Source organism: Nycticebus coucang, chromosome 11 (assembly GCF_027406575.1).
Source record: "Nycticebus coucang isolate mNycCou1 chromosome 11, mNycCou1.pri, whole genome shotgun sequence".
Lineage (NCBI taxonomy): Eukaryota > Metazoa > Chordata > Mammalia > Primates > Lorisidae > Nycticebus > Nycticebus coucang.
In genome coordinates, this window is record NC_069790.1 from 10,717,620 (window position 1) to 10,738,098 (window position 20,479).

Here is a 20,479-nt window from a genome sequence, read left to right on the forward strand (position 1 = left end):
ACGAGCGTTCCTACATGGAACCAGTGGGTATGGCTCTCGCACTCCATATGAAGATGGAATACTGGCCGAAGGGGACCCAAGCCTTCCAGCCTTCCTTTCCAGGCTGTTTTTTCTACCACCCACCTCTCATTCCCCGGCCCACCACGCGCCACGTGCTCTCAGCAAAGATGGCGCCGGGCCAAAAGAGGCGGGTGGGGCGGGCTCGGCTTTCCGCTGGGCGGAGCGCGAGGAGCCTCGCTTCCGGTGGCGCTCCCAGTGACGTCGCGGGCGCGCCGAACCGCATGGGTCCGAGGGCGATGCGGACGGCGGATGGAGGTCAGTGCTGGTACTCTGGGCGGCTTGATGCCACGGGAATAAGGGGCTGCTGGGCGTGGGTCTGCAGGGCACAAAGGCGTGGCTGGAAGGTGGCTGGACGGCGGCAGGTGGGGACCCTGCGGCCACAGGCGAAATGTGGACTTATACGTCCTTTAAGTGCGGCCTTCTGACTAAATCCAAATTTTGCAGAACAAATTATTTTATTTAAAAGGGCGCAGCAAAGAAAGACGAAGCTTTTCTTTCTTCTTTTGGTGCTTAAAAAAGAAGAATCTTGAAGTCAGAAGGCGTCAGGTTCCCCGTCCCAAGGTTTTCTAGCGCTTCCTTATTGTGCTTGGGCTCAGGAAGTGGTAGACGTTTCTCTTGGGCAAATACTCCTCCTCTCTACACGTCATTATTTTTCCTTTATGTAGATTTAGACGAAGCTTTTTACAGCTGCAGTAATTCACTCATGTAAAAATAAAATGTGCCAGCAGTGTACCAAGTTCCAGGAAATGGAGATCAAACGTGCTCTTTTGGCAGAAGCGAAGCCCAGGTTAAAGTTTTATTTTGCCCTTCTCAAATGTAATGCGTAGGTCATTGGATCACCCCACTGAGCTAGACTGGCTGATAAAATTGTCAAAAGCAACATCATAGGGCTGTGTAACAAATTGCTGGGAGATGGTAATATTTGGTATGAGCCTGAAAAGATAAAATGTGTGTTGCTGGGCCCTGGTTGGAGGAGGGGTGCACAGGTAGCTAGCCCTGCAAGGTGGAATGGAAATAAAAGGCCAGATTAGAGTGGGCTTGGGTTATGGGGAGGGAGAGGAGATAAAACTAGAAAGCTCATTCTGGGCCATGTTATAAAGTGCTTTTTATTGTTGGTTCAGGAGGTTTGCTCTAAAAAATTGGCAAAGGGAGGGCGGTGCCTGTGGCTCAGCGGGTAGGGCGCCGGCCCCATATGCCGAGGGTGGCGGGTTCAAACCCAGCCTCGGCCAAACTACAACAAAAAAATAGCCGGGCGTTGTGGCGGGCACCTGTAGTCCCAGCTACTCCGGAGGCTGAGGCAAGAGAATTGCCTAAGCCCAAGGATTTGGAGGTTGCTGTGAGCTGTGTGACGCCACGGCACTCTACTGAGGGCGATAAGGTGAGACTCTGTCTCTACAAAAAAAAAAAAAAAAATTGGCAAAGGGAGTGTTTTGGGGTTTTCTTTTTAAAGTAGGTTAGTATTGCAATCTAACTTTGGAAGCTTAACTCCCACATTTGTAGTGTTAGTATGTATCCACAGAAACCTTGGGGATGTGACCTATATGTACTGTGCCTTTCAGTATCATTCTGATTTAAAATATTTTCTTTTTTTTCTGTAAGCCAGTAATTCTTAATCCTGGTTACCCCTGAAATAAAAACAAAAATTAATCTTGTCTGAGCCCTGTCTGCAGAGATTCCCATTCAGGGATCTTGAGCCAGGACTTAGGAATCTGAAGTACTGAACGACTCCCAATGTGATTGTAAAGCACAATCAGGACTAAAAACTCCCCAACCCAAGCTATAATGCTTTTGAGTTTTGATATTTGACAGCATTCTGTACTGAATCAAATCTAAGATTTTCACTTCAGAAAATACCGTCACGTACATGTATATGAGTAGTCAAACAAGGAGAAAGATTAAGGCTAATTTTACAGAGAGGATGGCTATGACTTTATTTCGTTTGTCATGTTTTTCTCCTAAGTTGATGCATCGGGCACTGCCCCTATATGACCACCTTCTCTCCTTTTTCTCTTTAGGGTTTGGAATCACTTGCTAGGAGTCTTATCTCTCTGCTACCCAGGACATCATGGCAGTTCGCCTGGTAAAGCGATGCACATGCCTCTTGAAAGAAGCTGCCCATCTGGCCCCTGCTATGGCTCCAGTTGGCCAACTAAGACATGCGAGGGTAGCCCATAAGACTCTGACTTCTTCAGTCACCTCACCCAGTTCCCACTTCCCAGGTTCCTTGACGGAGCTGGTAGAGAAGGAACAAGTGTTTACTCCCTACCCAGAGAACCAGGAGGTGGACCAGCTTATTGAGAAGGCCACCAGGCCAGAGGAGCTCTTGGATCTTCTTGATAGTGGTCACCACATAAACCACAACCGTGCAGCCCTCATGGTCATCCAGCTCTCCCGCCTGCTGTCCCTAAAGCCAGAAGACAAGACTTCACTGATCCAGAATGCCCATTTTCAGAAACTTCTCCAACTAGTCAACAGTGAGGTGGGTGCTAGTGTTGCCTATGGGGTTGGACAAGAAGACACCCAGAGACTCCTGAGTCCATAGCAGCCAGTGCTTACCAGCTATAGGTAGGGGTCCTCAGTGTCTTGTGATATTTTTGTTTTTATAGATTCCTCTGTTTATCCTCACAAGAACTCTCTTAGGCAAATATGGTTATCCATATCTTACAGACAGGCATCGAAGACCCACAGCAATAAAAGTGTAGGGACTGGGAAGCAAGCAGGTTACTCTCAGTTCCTTGGGTGTTATCCCCCTCACCATACAGTTTTCACTTGTATTGCCCACTCTCTAACATCTGGCTGATGGCTTGGCACCATTCTTATAGCTGGAAGAAATGCATCATGACAGATGGAAGGACCCTGAAACTTGAGATGGGCATGCCATGACCTAGCCATGCTCGGACCCTCTAAGGATGAACAGGGAGAGAGACAACAAGACGCTTTGTATGGCACTGGGGACCAAAACTTAGACTACAGAGGTCAGTTTCTGCTCACTATGAGGAAGGGCTCTTTTCTCTTAGGTTCTTCCCTGGGGCTCCATGTGCAAACAAAAGGAGTACAGATTCCTGTTCTGACTAAATTGGCCCTAACTCTGGTCTACATTGGAAGGCAAGTGTTCGGGCAATGAAAACATGTGGCTACTTGTCAGGTGTGATGAAGAGGAAAGGTTTGCAGTAAATGTGTGTTTTTCAAGTTGCCAATTATAAAATTGGTGTAGTAGGACTACACCAATTTTTTAACCAGGTAGGAAATACTAGAATCCAAGTGGGTAGAGAAGACCAAGGGGAATTGAATTAAAAAAGAAGAAAATACCGGAATTCATCACACCTAGTAAGGGGGATACTGTCTCATGGAACTTTTAAGTTAAGTGTGTATGTGTACTAGGGTCACAATGTGCTTTTTTTTCTTTTTTTTGAGAATATAGCTCATAAAATGAACTTAATCATGACCCCTCTTATTCTTAGGATATAATTCTATTTGTTGTTTATTGACTCTTCTACTCACACATGATTGAAGCTAGTCTTGGGAATACACAACTGACCATTGTAACAAAATTGCAAGGCAGGTATTAATATTTTGGATGTAAATGATGGCAGTGTTTTCTTTTTTTTTTTTTTTGGGAAACATAGTCTCACTATGTTGCCCTCAGTAGAGTGCCATGGTGTCACAGCTCACAGCAACCTCAAAAGGCTCCTGCCACAACGCCCAACTATTTTTGTTGTTGTCATTGTTTAGCAGGCCCGGGCCAGGCTTAAACCCACCAGCCCCAGTGCATGTGGCCAGTACCCAACCACTGAGCTACGGGTGCCAAGCCCCGTGTCTTTTTTTTTTTTTTTTTTGAGACAGAGTCTCAGGATGTCACCCTTGGTAGAGTGCTGTGGTGTCACAACTCACAGCAACATCAACTGTTGGGTTTAAGGTATTCTCTTGCTTCAGCCTTTCACGTAGCTGGGACTACAGGCACCTGCCACACCGCTTGGCTATTTTTTTTTTTTTTTTTTTGTAGAGACAGAGTCTCACTTTATGGCCCTCGGTAGAGTCCCGTGGCCTCACACAGCTCACAGCAACCTCCAACTCCTGGGCTTAGGCGATTCTCTTGCCTCAGCCTCCCGAGTAGCTGGGACTACAGGCACCTGCCACAACGCCCGGCTATTTTTGGTTGCAGTTTGGCCGGGGCCGGGTTTGAACCCGCCACCCTCGGTATATGGGGCCGGCGCCTTACCAACTGAGCCACAGGCGCTGCCTCAGTATTTTCTTTTAAAAGATTTTCCTACTGTCCGTGAAACTAGAAAGATGCAAGCCCCCAGGCTTCAACTCCTCCCCCATCTTTCAGGCAGTGGCTTCTCTGTCCCCAGCTCACCTCTATATATAGGTGGTTTCCATTCCCCAGTTTTTAGGTAGAGACTGAGGCTGTGGGGGTTCAGCATTGAGAGACTTGGTGCAGAAAATGACACTCATGCTTGTTTTACCATCTGCTCCCTTCCACGGGGATGGGGTTTGAGCCAAAGGGATGAAGAGGAGAAGTACTATCCAACCAAAGATCTTGCTGCCCGTGGTGAAATCTTGGGCCCCCACATCTCTGAGACCTGGAGGCACATTCCCTGCACAGCAGAGTCCACCTCTTCAGAGACAAAGCAGGCAGCGGTGGAGAGGGCAGGACTAGGGTGCAGGTTCTGGACCCAGAACTATTCTGATACTTCAGAGAAATAAGTTGACCTTTGTTTACAGTGGGGTTGATGATACCACACAGGGTGTCAGCATCTTATAGGAGTATGTGTGTAGGGGATGGCTGGAATTTAGTTAGAACCTGTTCAGAGGTACTTCTGGGGATGCTACCAGCTTGGTCATCCCCAGGAAGCTTCGGCATTTGAGGTTGCAGGGCTTAGTGATACCAGGGGTCCTTTTACCTGCACATCAAAGGCTTCCTGCATGGGGAGCACCTGCCTCTGCTGACAGTCAAGGGACTGGTGTTTGGGTCACATGCCCCTAGAGGGTTAGGCAGTGGCATACTGAGTCCCCACCCTTGCTTTGCATAGATGTCATCTTTTTTACTTTTGCAGCAGTTGTGTTCCTAAGAAACTTCATGTCCCTAGAAATTGTTAGGATTGTTTTCTTGGGTTGGAGCTTTTCAGACTCAAAATAACAGTTTACTAGAGAAAAGTCAGTGTTTTTAATCATCATTGCAAGTAAAGTTAGTGATAGAACTGATCCTAGCAAACCTGGCCATCAGGTTACATCCCTCAGACTCTTTCTCTGACCTCCAGTCTTGACCTGACAGCTTTATCTGCAGCTCATGTCTGCTTGCTCACCACACAGAGCTGTAGCCAGGGCCATGTATGAAAAGGGTGTGGTCTCTGTATAATCAGCCATCTCGAGTCAAATTTTCATTAGAGACACTCAGGGAATTTCTCTTATTACCCAGGGATCTGTTCGCAAGCAATAGCAAATGACCTTGGCCACCTGGAGCAGAAATTCTCAATTTGTTTGAGGCTAGAGTAGGGTTAGAGGCATGCTTTTGGACCTCACCTTTGCCTGAAGGGAGCTGTGTAGATGCCTGCAGCTGTGTCAAATTCAGTGCCTTCCCTACCCATGGTAGGCATTGGCCTAGATGGCTGCCATAGCAACACTGTGACTCATGGGCCCTGTTCCTGTGTCCCAGGCTCAGGGATAAATTTGGTTACAGACAGCAAGTTTCTAGACCTCAAAACTGAGTGACGTTCTTCAATGAGCTCTGAGCTCTGGGGCCCTGATAGAACAGGTTGGGGAGCTAACTCTTGTCTTCTTTGAAGAGTTGTAGTAAATGCCCATTAAGAGGAAATTCACAGAGGTAGCTCCCAACTCACGGGATCAACAGGGTGCCACGTGTGACCTCACCTGTGTTCTTTCCCTGCCTAGATAACTGTGGTGTGGAATGGGACCCTCGTGAAGCTGCTACGGAGCCTGTATGCTCTGGCACTCCCCAGGGACTCCAAGATGCTGCTGTCGGTGGAGCAGGAGATCCGCTGGCGCCTGCGGAGGCTCAGTTACAAGCACCTGGTTTTCCTGGCAGAGTCCTGTGTCACCTACATGCAGGAGCAGCACTCTCAGGAGCTGCTGGCTGAGCTGCTCATGCACCTGGAGAGGCGCTGGACAGAAATTGAAGATGGCCGCACAGTGGTGGCCATCATGATGAAGGTGGGGCACCTCTCGGAGTCGCTGATGAACCGCCTGGAAGACAAGGTACAAGGCCCAAGAGCAGGTGGCACTTGGCCTCCTTCCCCAAGGCATTGGGACAAGAGCCTGGGAAGCTCAGGTATCACGTGGGGAAGAACTAGAGGACTCTGGGCAGCAGCAGGTGGTTGCTCCTTGGCCACCTTGATCAAGCACCATTTACCCACTTGCTTCTCCCAACACAAGTGCTTCCCTGATTGTACCTTTATAAAATCCCATCAAGAGTACAATCTTGAGAGGTACGCATGGCAGGCAGCCCCTAAAGTTACACAGAAGTGCTAGCCAGGCCTAAGCCAGCCCCTGCATGTCTCACTCTCTCTCAGCGTTAGCCCTGCAGTCAAGTCAAATTCAGTCCCCATATCTGTCATAGTGGGGACTGGCCCAGATGACTGCCACAGTAAACTCTGTAGCTCCTAAGCCCTGAGTCCCCTGCCCCTGGGACCCAGGGATAAGTTTGGCTATGGACATTGTGCACCAGATTCAGGGTTCCCTGGGGCAGGCAAGGCTGCAGGCCCTGCACAGATGGGCCTGTGTTTAGTCAGCTCAGGCCCAGTTGCTGTCTCGTAGGGGCTGCACTGGATGGGACCCCTGCCCCCAGCTCGTCCCTGCCACCTCAGGCCATTGAGCTGACCCCCACGCGGCTGTGGTTGACAGTGCCTAGAGTTGGTGGAGCAGTTTGGCCCCAATGAGCTGCGGAAGGTGCTGGTGACACTGGCAGCTCAGAACCGGCGGTCTGTGCCCTTGCTGCGGGCCATCTCCTACCACCTTGTGCAGAAGCCCTTCCCTCTGACAAAAGGCGTGCTCTTGGACCTGGCGTATGGCTATGGTGAGTTCTTCCAACAGAACGGCAGAGGAGAACAGCAGCTGTGTCAAATAAAGTGCATGCCCTACCTGTGGTAGGCACTGACCCAGAAGGCTGCCACAGAAACACTGTGACCCATGGGCCCTGTTCCTCTGTCCCAGGTTCAGGGATAAATTTGGTTACAGACATCAATCTTCTAGACCTCAAAGCTAAAGTAGGGTGGAGCTGGCCGGTGACCGCTGACCTTCCCCAGCTAAATCCTGTGGTCTACTCTGTCCTAAAGGCAAACTCGGCTTTCACCAGACCCAAGTGTCTCAGCGCCTGGCTGCTGACCTGCTGTCCCTCATGCCCAGCCTGACGCCTGGTGAGGTGGCCCACTGCGCCAAATCCTTCGCCTTCCTCAAGTGGCTTAACCTGCCTCTGTTTGAGGCCTTTGCCCAGGTGAGCTGAGGCTGACTCCAGGATCCAAGGCCTGGCCAACCAGCTCCACACCACTGAGGATAGCTGGGCCCTGGGGGCTCTCCATGACTGGCCCCAACTTAGAGGCACTGACTTAGGGCATCTGTTATGAACCATTGCTTTGGGGAAGCAAAGCCAGTCTAAAAATGCCCACTTGGGGGTGGCAAATACATATTTCTTATTTTTTGACTTATTTGGAAGAAGATTACTTAGTGGTGGAAAAACATTTGAGAACTCATTCCTGTTTTTTTCATCGACTGTTACAAATGTTTCCATCCATCTTCGGGTTGCTCTAACAGGCAGTGATGCAGGTAGTGAGGCTGAGAATGACTCAGACCTCTCTGCTGAACTGTTGCCACCATCCCCAAATGCAACTGTAAAGAAAGATGAGGCCTGCCCTTACATTTACATGTGATTAGTCTACATTAAGTATACTGGTTGGAGAATATTTCTAAAGCCATTGTCAGAAGGAGGCAGTTTCTAGGTGTCCCCTGTCCTTTATAGATCATTGCTATTGGGTGAGGAAGGGTCTGGCCTGTGGAAGTTGCTGTGTGCCCAGCAACATGTAGGTCCTGGGCGGAGAGTCCTGTAGTTGCCTTTGGCTACCCAGGCTTCACTCAGATTCTGATCTGGGTAGAAGGCAGCGTCCTGGTTAGACACCTCATCCTGTCCCTTTGTTGTCCCTGACCTGCCCAGCACATCCTGAAGAGAGCCCAGGACGTCATCCTGCCCCACCTGTGCAGCATGGTCCTGGCTTTTGCCCGCCTAAACTTCCATCCAGAACAAGAGGATCAGTTCTTCAGCCTGGTACAGTCCCTGGATCTCCCACTCCCCAACCTTTACCCTCTCCCTAGCCAGCTAAGGGCTCATGAGCCATCCTCTGAGGGGCAGCTCAGGCCGGGCAGGAAGGAAGCGTCTGCTATGCCTGGCACAGGACTCCTAGGTGCTAAAGCAGGATGTAAGAAGGCCTGGCATGGGAGGGGAGGGGGAACTATCTAGAGCCTGGCATCCTGGAGCTCATTGAGAACAAACAGGAAATCCTTTGTGCCATCCAGTTGACTCCCCTACCAGGCAGGGCTGGGAGAGTGCATCTCGTTTCTATTAATGCCCTGCTGAAGCTCAGAAGCTCCAGGGAGCCACTCCAGAGACCTGCTGGGAAGGCTTGGCAGAGGAAGGGCTCCATGCTAAACAGAACCAGCTTAGGGTGATAGGGCTGAGTTCCTCATGAAGATCTCCATGGTATCCTACAAAGGTGGGCTGACCAGGCTAGGCTTCAGACTCTGGGAGACTCGGACAGGGGCTTGCCTGGCTCAGTCTTAAGAACAGCCAGTAGAGGGGGGCAGGACTGTGGCTACTTTACCCCTTAGGTGCTCTGTTCTCTTAAAGGACCAGAGACACCTCTTCCCTTGTCCCATATTCCCATTGGAGACCTTATTAGAGAAGAGACTTTTGTGCCCTAGGGCCCTGCCAGTGGGCAGAGTGTAGGTAAACCTTTCAAATGCCAGCAATTAGGTAGCGCTCTTCCTTCTGTCCAGAGTGGTCTTAGGGTAAGAGGAACATTGCTGGTACCTTTAAGCCCAGGATTGTTCCAGACTTGAGCAAAGGCCAGGATTCTGCCTCTTGCTGCCCAGTAGCCACCTCTGACCTCAGTGTGACCAGGCTGAGACCACATGACAGACTATGGTCTGCTTGTGGCTATTTGCAGCCCCTGGGCAAAGCCTGCTTTCTTTACTACACCCTGTCTTTCTCAGGTGCACGAGAAGCTGGAGCCAGCACTGGCAGGCCTGGAGCCAGCCCTGCAGGTGGACCTGGTCTGGGCCCTGTGTATACTGCAGCAGGCGAGGGAAGAGGAGCTGCGAGCTGTCCTCTGCCCTGAATTTCATGCCCAGTTTCTAGGTGAGCCCCATACCCCCCATTGCTGAGGGGCTCCCTGATTGGTGCATAGAGCCAGGTGAGAAATTAGAGCAGAGATGGGAGAAGATCCGTGCTGCTCACCACCTTCACTCCTTCTCCCTTCATACTCAGTGGCCAACACACCTTCCTTCTGCTACCTCCTAACCCACAGAACTGGGCTAAGCTGGGGGTGCTGCTGCTTCCCATACGGGCCTCCCCCCATCGTCCTGACCCTTGGCGTACCCCACCCTTCCCATTCTTCTCATCCCCCAGGGGGCACATCTCAGAAGGATCAGAACACCTTTCAGAAGCTTCTCCACATCAATGCCACTGCCCAGCTGGAGCACCCTGAGTACACAGGTCCTTTCCTGCCGGCCTCAGCTGTGGCCACCAGGTCCTTAGCCCTTGACAAGACGATGACCCCCTTGCAGAAGGAGCTACAAGGGATTCTGAAGGGACTACTGGGGAGTGCCAACAAGGGCAGCTTCGAGGTGGCCACGAAATACGGCTGGGTGCTGGGTGAGGATCTTTCCCATTTGGCATGGGGCCTGATTCTTTCTGAATCCTAATAGAACGGTTCTAACCTTGCCCTTTCTGCAGCATGGACTGACCTAGAGAGCTGCAGGACATTAACTTGGGCGCGCACACACACATACACACACACACCGTCTGTCCATCCTTCCAAGGGTAGAGGTCTCTGAGGGGCATCCCACACCCTTTCTCAGATGCTGAGGTGCTGCTGGATGCTGATGGCCAGTTTCTACCCCTGAGGGACTTTGTGGCACCTCACCTTGCCCAGCCAGCTGGGAGCCAGCTGCTACCTCCTGGGGCTAAGAGGTAGGTGTGCAGGGGCCCGGGCGGCATGCTCCTGCTCTTTCTCTGCTTTTCCCTTCCCCCTTCTGAGGGGCTGGGAGAGTGGGTGCCTGTCAGCCGCCTCTTCCTCCTGCCAGGCTAGCTTTCCTGCGGTGGGAGTTCCCCAACTTCAACAGCCGAAGCAAGGACTTGCTGGGTCGCTTTGTCCTGGCCCGGCGACACATGCTGGCTGCAGGCTTCCTCGTGGTGGACGTGAGTACCTCTTGTTCATGTGGTCACTGCATGGGAGAAGCTGCTACCCACACTGGAGTGGGGATTGGGTGAAATCACAACCAGGCCTGGAGCCAAAAAGGTACAAACAGAGCCCTAGGCTGTGGCACCCAGCCCCTCTCCCAGGAGCCCAGAAAGTGAGTTTTCCAGTGGATTGTGGCTGCTTCCAGCTCCCCTATTCCCTGTGCAGCCTCCAACATAGGACCTAGTGCTTGGCCTCCATAGGTCTATCCAGAAAGGTCACCAAGCCTGTTTGTTCAGCTTTGGAGGTAAGCAGGGTTGAGCTCTGTCGCAGATGGGGTTTAAAGCTTAGGAGGGTGGTGCAGCATCCAAGCGGAGCTGCAAGGGTTGTTGCTCTGCCTCCTTGATAAGGACCTGTTCTTAGAAAGGGGAAGATGGCAGAGTACCCAAGTCCAGTGTCATGGCACAGAGCTCCCTTCTGTGGTGTGATCCAGAAGCAGAAAGACATACATCCCAGGCACACACCTGCAAAACACTGGCCAAATCCAAAAGTGTACAGCTTTCCTGAGAGGGCCTGGAGAATAAATGTGTGGCTTTATGGGCCACACCGTGTTCTGTCACATTTTCTTTGGGTTGTTGTAGGATTTTTTTAACAATACTGCTTTAAAATTCAGAAGCCCTTCTTAGGCTCTGCATAATTTTCAGACACCTCTGACACTAATGGTGCAGAATCCTCTAACCACCTACACTGCCTGCAACTCCATGGGCCCTGCCTTGAGGTCAGAGGCTGAGAGGCAGGTGTGCAGAGCTTTTGGTCACTTGTTAGTGCTGGCAGTGAGGGGTCAGTGTTAGGGCAGCGAGTGAACAGTGGCTGGAAGGGGTTTCCCCCACACACACAACCTCTGTGATCTGTTTCCTTCCAGGTCCCGTTCTATGAGTGGGTGGAACTCAAGTCTGAATGGCAGAAAGGGGCCTACCTCAAAGACAAGATGCGCAAAGCAGTGGCTGAGGTGTTGGCCAAGTGACCTGTGCCAGCAGTGTGGACTGCACGCCTAGGGGCTGACTCTGCCCAAAGGCCTAGCCATTGGTGCTGGGCAGGCAAGAGGTGTCATCCTTGAGAACAAACCTCAGTGCAGGACCTTGGCCAGAGCGGGGAGGGTGGCCAACAGCTCCAAGGGACAGCATCCTCTCATGGGTAATAAATGTTTAATTTTGGTGTTGGACACCAGGAGGCTTCCTGGGGTTTTGTCAGCCCCACCCCATCGCTCTCACTTCCCCATACAGGGTGTGGCTCTCCATGGCTCTGCCTTTATAATTTCCTGCCTGTCAGCAGAAGGGGCTGGCTTTAGGGACAGACCAAGGTCTTCAACTGCCCATCTCTCCCAGCATCTGTCTTCTTCAGGGGACCCTTCCCATCTGTCATCAGAGTGCAGGGAAGCGCCCTCCCATCTGTCATCTCACACCTAGGTAGATGGAAGGGACCCAAACAACCTGGGGTGACAAGTGATATGAGGGGACGGGTGGGCACTTGGGAGGCTCTGGGAGAGAAGAACCCACTTGGCTGATACTGCAGGCCCAGAGCTAGAGTTCATTCCTAATCTTATCACCATGTCCAGTGAATGCCTGTGCCCCCATCGCAGGAACCAGCTGCCCAGATGGGGTCCTGGAGGCCTTTGCTGCTGCTCCAGGGGCTGCTAGTGCTGGAAAGCAGCAGGGTTTCTACCTTTCACCTTAGTGGAGACTCCCATTGGCAGAACCTGACTGAAAGGGAGTTGGGCCACTGTGGGTCCCATCCAGCAGGGCTGGAGGGGAATAGCGGGGAGAGGCTCAGAATAGAGGAGCCTGCTGCCTGCTTACCACTCTAGACCATTCTCCTGCAAAGAGCAAGTCTGCGCGAAGACTGGCCACTGTCCCAAGCATTGGGGTAGCTTTGTGTCAGATGTGCTAGGAGCTGTTGGGCACAGGTCAGCACAGTCTTGTCATTTGCATAGGCTGTTGGGTTGCCACCGCTGAGTGATGCCTCACCCACTGGGTGAGGAAACAGCAGCCAGAGATGGTTCAGAAGAGGGAAGAGCATCCCAAAGTGAAGGGACAGCAAGGACAAGTGCTGGTGGTGTGGCAGCACAGGGTCTACAAGAATGAGGCAAGGAATCATAAGAACCACTGAGGAGGCTTGGTGTGTGTCTTAGGAAATAAAAGCTTGGCCTGTTCACCACTTGGGGCCCCTGACTTACATTTTGAGATAACTGCATGTTTCTGTGCAGTTGTAAGAAAACAATTGGTGATTCCCATCCAGAGTAGGATGCAGGGTCACAGCCTGGCCCTGACATGAGCAGAAGTCAAGCTGGAGAACACTCCCATCTCCACACGGTGCCCTTGCTTTGCCATTTATCTTCATACCTCCCTGTCTGTAACCACCACAAAACTTTTCTGTCATTCTAAGAATGCACACAAAGGAAATCACAGAATGCAGACTTTGGAATTGGATTTCTTCACTTCTCAAAAGTTCTCTGAGAATTTGAATTCTCATTCAATCAAATTGATTTGCCTGTAGTTCATTCCTTGTTACAGCTGGGTTGCTCTTTGTTCCATTGTGCGGCTCTAACACCCACTTAACCTGTTGGAAGACATCTGGATTCTTTCTAGTTCTTGCTATAAAGTAGCCAGAAAATCTGTGCCTAGGCTTTTGTGTAAATTTTCATTTCTCTGAGATAAATACACCCAGGAATGCAACTGCCAGGTCTTAGGGAGTTTATGTGTTGAGGATTTTTTGGAAAGTACCAAGCTTCTCTAGAGTAATTGTACCATAAAAATAAAAAAAGAAAATTGAGTGACCGTATCATTTTACATTCATATCAGCAATGTATGAAGGATCCAGGCCATCCACATCTTCAACTTTTTGTGTTGTCATTGACTTTATTTTAATAATTTTTATATACGTGTAATGCTGTTTTTTGATTTTTTTTTCTTTTTTTTTTTGAGACCAAGTCTCACTATGTCTCCCTGGGTTGAGTGCTGTCACGTCACAGCTCACAGCAACCTCCAACTCTTGGGCTTAGGCGATTCCCTTTCCTCAGCCTCCCAAGTAGCTGGGACTATAGGCTCATGCCACAAAGCCCAGCTATTTTTTTGTTGCAGTTTGGCCGGGGCTGGGAATAGAACCCACCAACCTTGGTATATGGGGCCGAGACCCTACTCACTGAGCCACAGGTGCCTCCCAGACTATTATGCCTTTTCATATAAGGCCCTGAGCATCTGCAGGTGCTGGTGGACACCTGTCTATTTAGGTATGTCGTCAATGTTGTGTGATCTTTGTGAACTATATGCCTACGTTATGTTTAGGAGTAAAGAACATCATGTTCTTATTTGTTATTCCCGTGTGTGCTGCTAGTATGTAGAAATGGGATTGATGCTTGTATGATCTTGCTGAACTTATTAGTTTTATGCATTTTTTATTCCCTTGGATTTCCTATGTAGACAGGCATTCTCTTCAAATAGGAATATTTTTTATCTCTTCCTTTCCCATCTGTATGTTTTTTTTTTTTCTTTTGGGAGACAGGGTCTCCTGTCACTAGAGCTGTAGTAGGGTGGCATTATCATAGCCCACTGTCACCTGAAACTCCTAAGCTTAGTAGTCCTACCTCAACCTCCCAAGCAGCTGGGACTATAGGTGCTCCACCACATTGGGCTAATATTTCTATTTTTTATAGAGATGGGGTCTTACTCTTCTCAGGCTGATATATGGCTTTTATTTCTTTTATTTTTAAGAGCTTTATTAAAATAACATTTACATTTCATAATTCACTTATTTCAAATATATAAATCAGTGTTTTTTAGTCTCTTCACAGATATGTGCAACCATCAACCACAATCAATTTTTGAACATTTTCATCACCTCATAAGGAAACCATGTACCCTTTAACTCTTACCGCCCTATCCCCTCACCCAGCTGTACACAACTACTAATCTTTTTGGCTCTATAGGTGTCCTACCCTGAATTTTCACATAAATGGCATCATATAGGAAGTGGCATTTTGTGACTGGCTTATTTTACTTAGCATGATGTTTTCATAGTTCATCCATGTTGTAGCATGTCTGAGTATTCATGCCCTTTTTGGCTGAATAACATTCCATTGTATGTGTGTTGGTTTCTCCCTTTTGGCTAATATGAGTAATGCTGCTGTAAATACTCATCTACAGGTTTGTGGGTGGACATTGTTTTAATTTCTCTTGGTTTTATACCTAGCAGTGAAATTGCCAGGTCTTATGGTGACTTTATGCCTAGTCATTTGACGAACCACCATCCTGTTTTCTAAAGTGGCAGCACATATTTTACTTCCCCCCCAGCAGTGTTAGAGGGTTCCCATCTCTACATCCTGAACTCCACTGTAATCTGAGTTTTATTCTAGCCATGTTTGGGGTATGAGGTGATTGATATTGGGCATAAGTTTAAACTATTTGCATGGGGTTTTTTTGTAGAAATATTTATTCAGATACTTTGTCATCTTTTAATAAGTTTGTCTTTTGTTATTGAGTTGTAAGAGCTCTTTCTATGTTCCAAATATAAATGCCTTGTCAAATATGACTATCAAATGCTTTCCCCCATTCTGTGGGCTATATTTTCACTTTCTTAATGATGTTCTTTGAAACACAAAGTTGTTTTTTTTTTTTTTTTTTGTAGAGACAGAGTCTCACTTTATGGCCCTCGGTAGAGTGCCGTGGCCTCACACAGCTCACAGCAACCTCCAACTCCTGGGCTTAAGCGATTCTCTTGCCTCAGCCTCCCGAGTAGCTGGGACTACAGGCGCCCGCCACAAAGCCCGGCTATTTTTTGGTTGCAGTTTGGCTGGGGCCGGGTTTGAACCCGCCACCCTCAGCATATGGGGCCGGCGCCTTACTGACTGAGCCACAGGCGCCGCCCAAAACACAAAGTTTTAATTTTGATAAGGCCCAACTTATGTATGTTTTATGTTCCTCGTGCTATTGGTGCCATATCTAAGAATCTTAAGGAATACATGAGGTCATGAAGTTTATTTCAGTGTTTTCTTCTAGTCTTTGCTTTATTTTCAGTTAATTCTTGTATGGGATGTCTTAGTCTGTTTTCTGCTGTTATAACAGGGTACCATAGACTGGGTAAGTTTGCTTAGCTCATGACTCTGGAAGTTGGGAAATTCAGGAGCATGGTGCCAGCATTTAGTCAGTCATCCCATGGCAGAAGGCATCTCATGGCAAGAGATAGCACCTGAGACAGAAAATAGGGCCAAGCTAATCCTTTTTTCAGGAACCTGTTCCTGAGATAACAGCATTAATCCATTCCTGAAGGCCAAGCCCTCCTGGCCTAATTACCTTTTAAAGGCTCCACCTCTTAATACTTTACAAAGGCAATTAAATTTTAAAGGGGCCATTCAAACCACAGGATTCTACCCTTGGTCCTAGTCTCAAAATGCATTCATTCCTGGCGGCGCCTGTGGCTCAAGGAGTAGGGCGCCGGTCCCATATGCCGGAGGTGGCGGGTTCAAACCCAGCCCAGGCCCCCCCCCCAAAAAAATGCATTCATTCCACACTCAAAATGCCAGAGTTTCATCTAAATCAGATATGAGTGAGACTTAGGACATGATTGATCCTGAGGCAGATTCCTCCAGTTGTGAGCCAATGAAATCAAACAAGTTATCTCCTTCCAAAATACAGATCTCTGGCTCAGCACCCGTAGCACAGTGGTTAATGGCACCAGCCACATACACTGAGGGTGGCAGGTTCAATCCCTGCCTGGGCCTGCTTACAACTGCAGCAAAAAATAGCCAGGCGTTGTAGTGGGTGCCTATAGTCCCAGCTACTCAGTAAGCTAAGACAAGAGTATCTCTTGAAACCAAGAGTTTGAGGTTGCTGTGAACTTGACACCACAGCACTCTACCCAGGGCAACATAGTGAGACTGTCTCCAAAAAAAAAAAAAAAAATACAGATATCTACTTCCAAAATACACTCATAGGATAGACATTTCCATTCCAAAAGGGAGAAGTAGACAAGGAAAGGGGTAACTAGTCCCAAGTAAGTCCAAAAACCCAACAGGCTGAGCAAAATTTTATCTTAAAGCCAAAGAATAGGCTCGGCGCCCATAGCTCAGTGTTTAGGGTGCCAGACACATGCACCAGGGCTAGTGGGTTCAAACCTGGCCCAAGCCTGCTAAACAACGACAACAACAAAATAGCGGGGCATTATGGTGGGCACCTGTAGTCCCAGCTACTTGGGAGGCTGAGGCAAGAGAATCGTTTAAGCCCAGGAGTTTGAGGTTGCTGTGAGTGCAATGCCACAGCCCTCTACCAAGGGCAACATAGTGAGACTCTCAAAAAAAAAAAAGAAGAAGCCGGAGAATAATCTTTGACTCCATATCCCAAATCCCAGTCACACTGGTGTTTGGCCCACAAAGCTTCAGGCAGCCCCACCCCTATATCTTTGCTGGGCATAGCATACTCGCTCTCTATGGGGATGTTGCACAATAGTAGCTCTGCAGTTCTTGGGGCTCATTCTCATGGGTTGACTAGTCATTACCTAGTAGGGATCCCCTGCAGTGGCTTTCCCCTGAGGCAAATTTCTGCCTGGTCCTATAGGCTATCCATGACAACCCTTGAATCCAGGTGGAGGGAGCCATGCCTCCACACTCTTGCATTCTACACACCTGCAAACTACACCATGTGGATGCCACCAAGGCTTACCACTTGTGCCCCTCAGAATGGCAACCTGAGCTCAGTTAGGCCCACTTGAGCCACAGCTAAGACAGATGAGAATGCAGGGAGCAGAGGCCAAGGCAACCTTGAGCAGTGAGCCTTTGAATTGCACCCGAAGCCCACTTCCCAAAACCATTCTGCCCTGGAACTCAACTTTTGATGGAAAGAGCTGCCTCTAAGATCTCTGAAATACCTTCTGCGGTATTTCTCCCATTCTTTTCATGATCCCTTCTGTCTATGGGTCTTATCAAACTTGGTCACACTGTTCGTTTGCTTTCTTGAACAGGCTTTTTTTCCTCTTTACATGGCCAGGATGTAAATTTTTCCACATCTTTCTGTTCTGCCTGCATGTTTCACCCTAGACAGAGTTCTCCTCATTTTTATTGTTTTGAAAAAAAATTTTTTTTGAGTCAGTCTTACTATGTTGCCCTTCGTAGAGTGCTGTGGTATCACAGCTCAGAGCAACCTCAAACTCTTGGGCTTAAATAATTCTCTTGCCTCAGCCTCCCAAGTAGCTGGGTTGATAAATATTTTCTATCTGTTTTTGTTTTGGTTACTCATCACTATACTAACAAGGGAGTTCTGCTTCTCTTTTAATTACAAATTCCATTTTTAGGTCATTTCTTTCCTACCTAAACATATGTGATTAAAAGTAGCAACACAGCAGCTCGAATGCCTTGCTGCTGAGATATTTCTTCAGGCTATATTTCACCAGATAGCCTTGTTCATTGCTCTTAAGTTCTGCCTCCCAGAAAGCCCTTGAACCTGGACACAATTCAGCCAAGTCTTTGCTGTTGTACAAGAATGACCTTTACTCGGCTTTGCAACACTTTCTTCCTAAGATCTCATCAGAATGTCCTTTATCATCCATACCTTTTTTATTTTTTAATAAAATTGTAGTAATTTTAATAAAATTTTTTTTTTATCTCAAACACCTGAACTCAAGGTATCCTCCGTCCTCCACCTCCCAGCATGCTGGGATTACAGGTATGTGCCACGGCACCTGCTCTACTTTCCCTATTTTTGTCGGCATTCTGGTCATGTCACCTTCAGTAGTCTCTAAGAAGACTGCGACTTTCCCTTAAGCTCTCTTCTTTGGAGCCCTCACCAGACCCACCCTTAATGCTCCATTCATGGCCATACAGGTTTTTTCTAGCTTACTAGAAATTCTTTCATCTTTGCTCACTACCCAGTTCCAGAACTGCTTCCACATTTTCAGGTATTTGTAATAGCCATAGCCCCACTTCTCAGCAGCAATTTTTTTATCTTAGTCTATTTTCTGCTGTTAGAATACCACAGACGTGGTGATATGATTTGAATATTTGGCCCCTCCAAATCTCATGTTGAAACTTGATCTCCAGTGTTGGAGGTGAGGCCTGGTGGCAGGTGTTTGGGTCATGGGAGTTCCCTCATAAATGGCTTGTTGCCCTCCTCAAGGTCAGTTCTCCCTCTATAGTTCACAGGAGAGCTGGTTGTTTAAAGGAATGTTGTACCCAGCCGGGTGTGGTGGCTCACCCCTGTGTTCCCAGCACTCTGGAAGGCTAAGGAGAGAGGATCTCTTGAGCTCAGGATTTCAAGACAAGCCTAAGCAAAAGTGAGACCCTCTCTCTACCAAGAATAGAAAAAATTAGCCAGGTGTCAGGGTGGGCTCCGATAGTCCCACCTACTTGGGAGGCTGAGGCAAGAGGATCACTTAAGCCCAAGAGTTTGAGGTTTCTGTGAGCTAGGCTGATGCCACAGCATTCTAACCTGGGCAACAGATTGAGACTGTCTCAAAAAAAAAAAAAAAGGAGAAAGAGAGAGACCATTGCACCCATCCTTCTCTCACTGTGTGATACGGCTGTTCCCTACTCACCTTCCACCTTCCACCAGGATTAAAGGCTTCCTGAGGCCCTCACTAGAAGCAGATGCTGGCACTGTGCTCCTTGTACAGTATGCAGAACCATGAGCCAAATAAATCTTTTTTCTTTATAAATTACCTAGGCTCAGGTATTCCCTCATAGCAACACAAAATGGACTAATGCACTGGGTAAGCTATAAAGAACAGAAGCTTATTTTGCTCATGGTTCTGGACGCTAGGAAGTCCAAGAGCATGGCTCCAGCGTCTAGCAGGGGTCATCCCATTCATCCATGGCAGAGGGCTCACATGGCAAGAGAGAAAAACTGGCTAAATTTATCCTTTATCAGGAGTCTACTTCGTGATAACTAACCCATTCCACAATAACTGCATTAATCCATTCTTGAGGGCTGAGCTTTCATGTCCTAATCACCTCTTAAAGACCCCACTGCTTAAAAAAATTTTTTTTTCAATAGATTTAGGGGGTACAAGTTGAATTCCATTACATGTTTACATTATATTACATAGTAGTAGAGTCTGAGCTTTTGGTCTACCCATCACCCAAGTAGTGTACTTTGGACCCCACAGGTAATTCTTCATCTTTTTGAGTCTCCAATGTCCATTATACCACTCTGTGAGCCCTTGTGTATCCATAGTTTAAATCCTGCTTATAATTGAGAACATGCAGCGTTTATTTTTCTGTTCCTGAGTTACTTCATGGCTAGAGTGCTGTGGCATCATCATAGCTCACAGAAACCTCAAACTGTTGGGCTCAAACAATCCTCCTGCCTCAGCCTCCCAAGTCGGTGGGACTACAGGTGCCCACCACTATGCCTGGCTAATTTTTCTATTTTTAGTAGAGAACAGGCTAATAAGAGCCCACTGCTAATACTATTACAACCACTATTAAATTTGAGCACGAGTTTAGGAGGGAATGTTCAAATCATAGCATGGCATGAGGTAAGCATTATCTTTATTCTTTTGCATATGATTTTCTAGTTGTCCTGGCACTATTGTTGAAAAGACTATTCTTTCCCCATTAAATGGTCAAAAGTCAGTTAACCATAGATGTATGTGTTTATTTTGGGGCCCTGGGTTCTATTCCATTGATTTGTTGGTATGTGTGTGTGGCCTTTTGCACCCTGCCTCTTGATTACTGTTACTTTGTGGTAAGTATTGAAATAGGGAAGTGTTCTCCACTCGGGATTGTTTTGGGTATTCTAGGTCCCTACAATTCCATTTGAATTTTAGAATCAACTCATCAATTTCTACAAAGAAGGTAGTTAGGACACTGATAGGGATTGTGTTAAATCTTGGGCTTTGCTATCACCTTAACAATTTTAAATCTGATCCATAAATATAGGATGCTTTCCCATTTATTTAACTCTTAGTTACTTTCTGCAATGTTCTGGAGTTTCCTGACTTTGAACTACTTTTACTAAATTTATTCCTAG

At 48.0% G+C, this 20,479-nt stretch overlaps 1 protein-coding gene and 3 non-coding genes across 8 annotated transcripts; all 4 read left to right on the forward strand.

Moving 5' to 3' along the window:
• The first annotated feature begins 249 nt into the window (after nucleotides 1–249).
• TBRG4 (transforming growth factor beta regulator 4) lies at nucleotides 250–11,688 on the forward strand. 5 transcript variants are annotated; one of them, XM_053609646.1, is made up of 12 exons: nucleotides 261–315; nucleotides 2,076–2,140; nucleotides 2,280–2,539; nucleotides 5,953–6,276; nucleotides 6,922–7,093; nucleotides 7,353–7,510; nucleotides 8,225–8,335; nucleotides 9,280–9,424; nucleotides 9,695–9,940; nucleotides 10,147–10,258; nucleotides 10,372–10,486; nucleotides 11,389–11,688. In XM_053609646.1, exons 3-12 carry the CDS (start codon nucleotides 2,435–2,437, stop codon nucleotides 11,488–11,490), a joined length of 1,590 nt encoding a protein of 529 aa, XP_053465621.1. In that variant the 5' UTR covers nucleotides 261–315; nucleotides 2,076–2,140; nucleotides 2,280–2,434; the 3' UTR covers nucleotides 11,491–11,688. The 5 variants fall into 5 exon arrangements, 4 of the variants coding, with proteins under 4 accessions (XP_053465619.1, XP_053465621.1, XP_053465623.1 ...); XM_053609644.1 differs by having other exon boundaries at nucleotides 250–315; nucleotides 2,076–2,539; XR_008383717.1 differs by having other exon boundaries at nucleotides 260–315; nucleotides 2,076–2,539; nucleotides 10,372–10,773; nucleotides 11,389–11,517.
• On the forward strand, nucleotides 5,613–5,746 carry LOC128560599 (small nucleolar RNA SNORA5). Its single transcript, XR_008373080.1, has one exon. It is a non-coding gene; the product is annotated as a small nucleolar RNA SNORA5 (small nucleolar RNA).
• Nucleotides 6,600–6,737, forward strand: LOC128560601 (small nucleolar RNA SNORA5). The gene has a single exon (XR_008373082.1). It is a non-coding gene; the product is annotated as a small nucleolar RNA SNORA5 (small nucleolar RNA).
• LOC128560600 (small nucleolar RNA SNORA5) lies at nucleotides 7,127–7,260 on the forward strand. Its single transcript, XR_008373081.1, has one exon. It is a non-coding gene; the product is annotated as a small nucleolar RNA SNORA5 (small nucleolar RNA).
• Nucleotides 11,689–20,479: the final 8,791 nt, after the last annotated feature.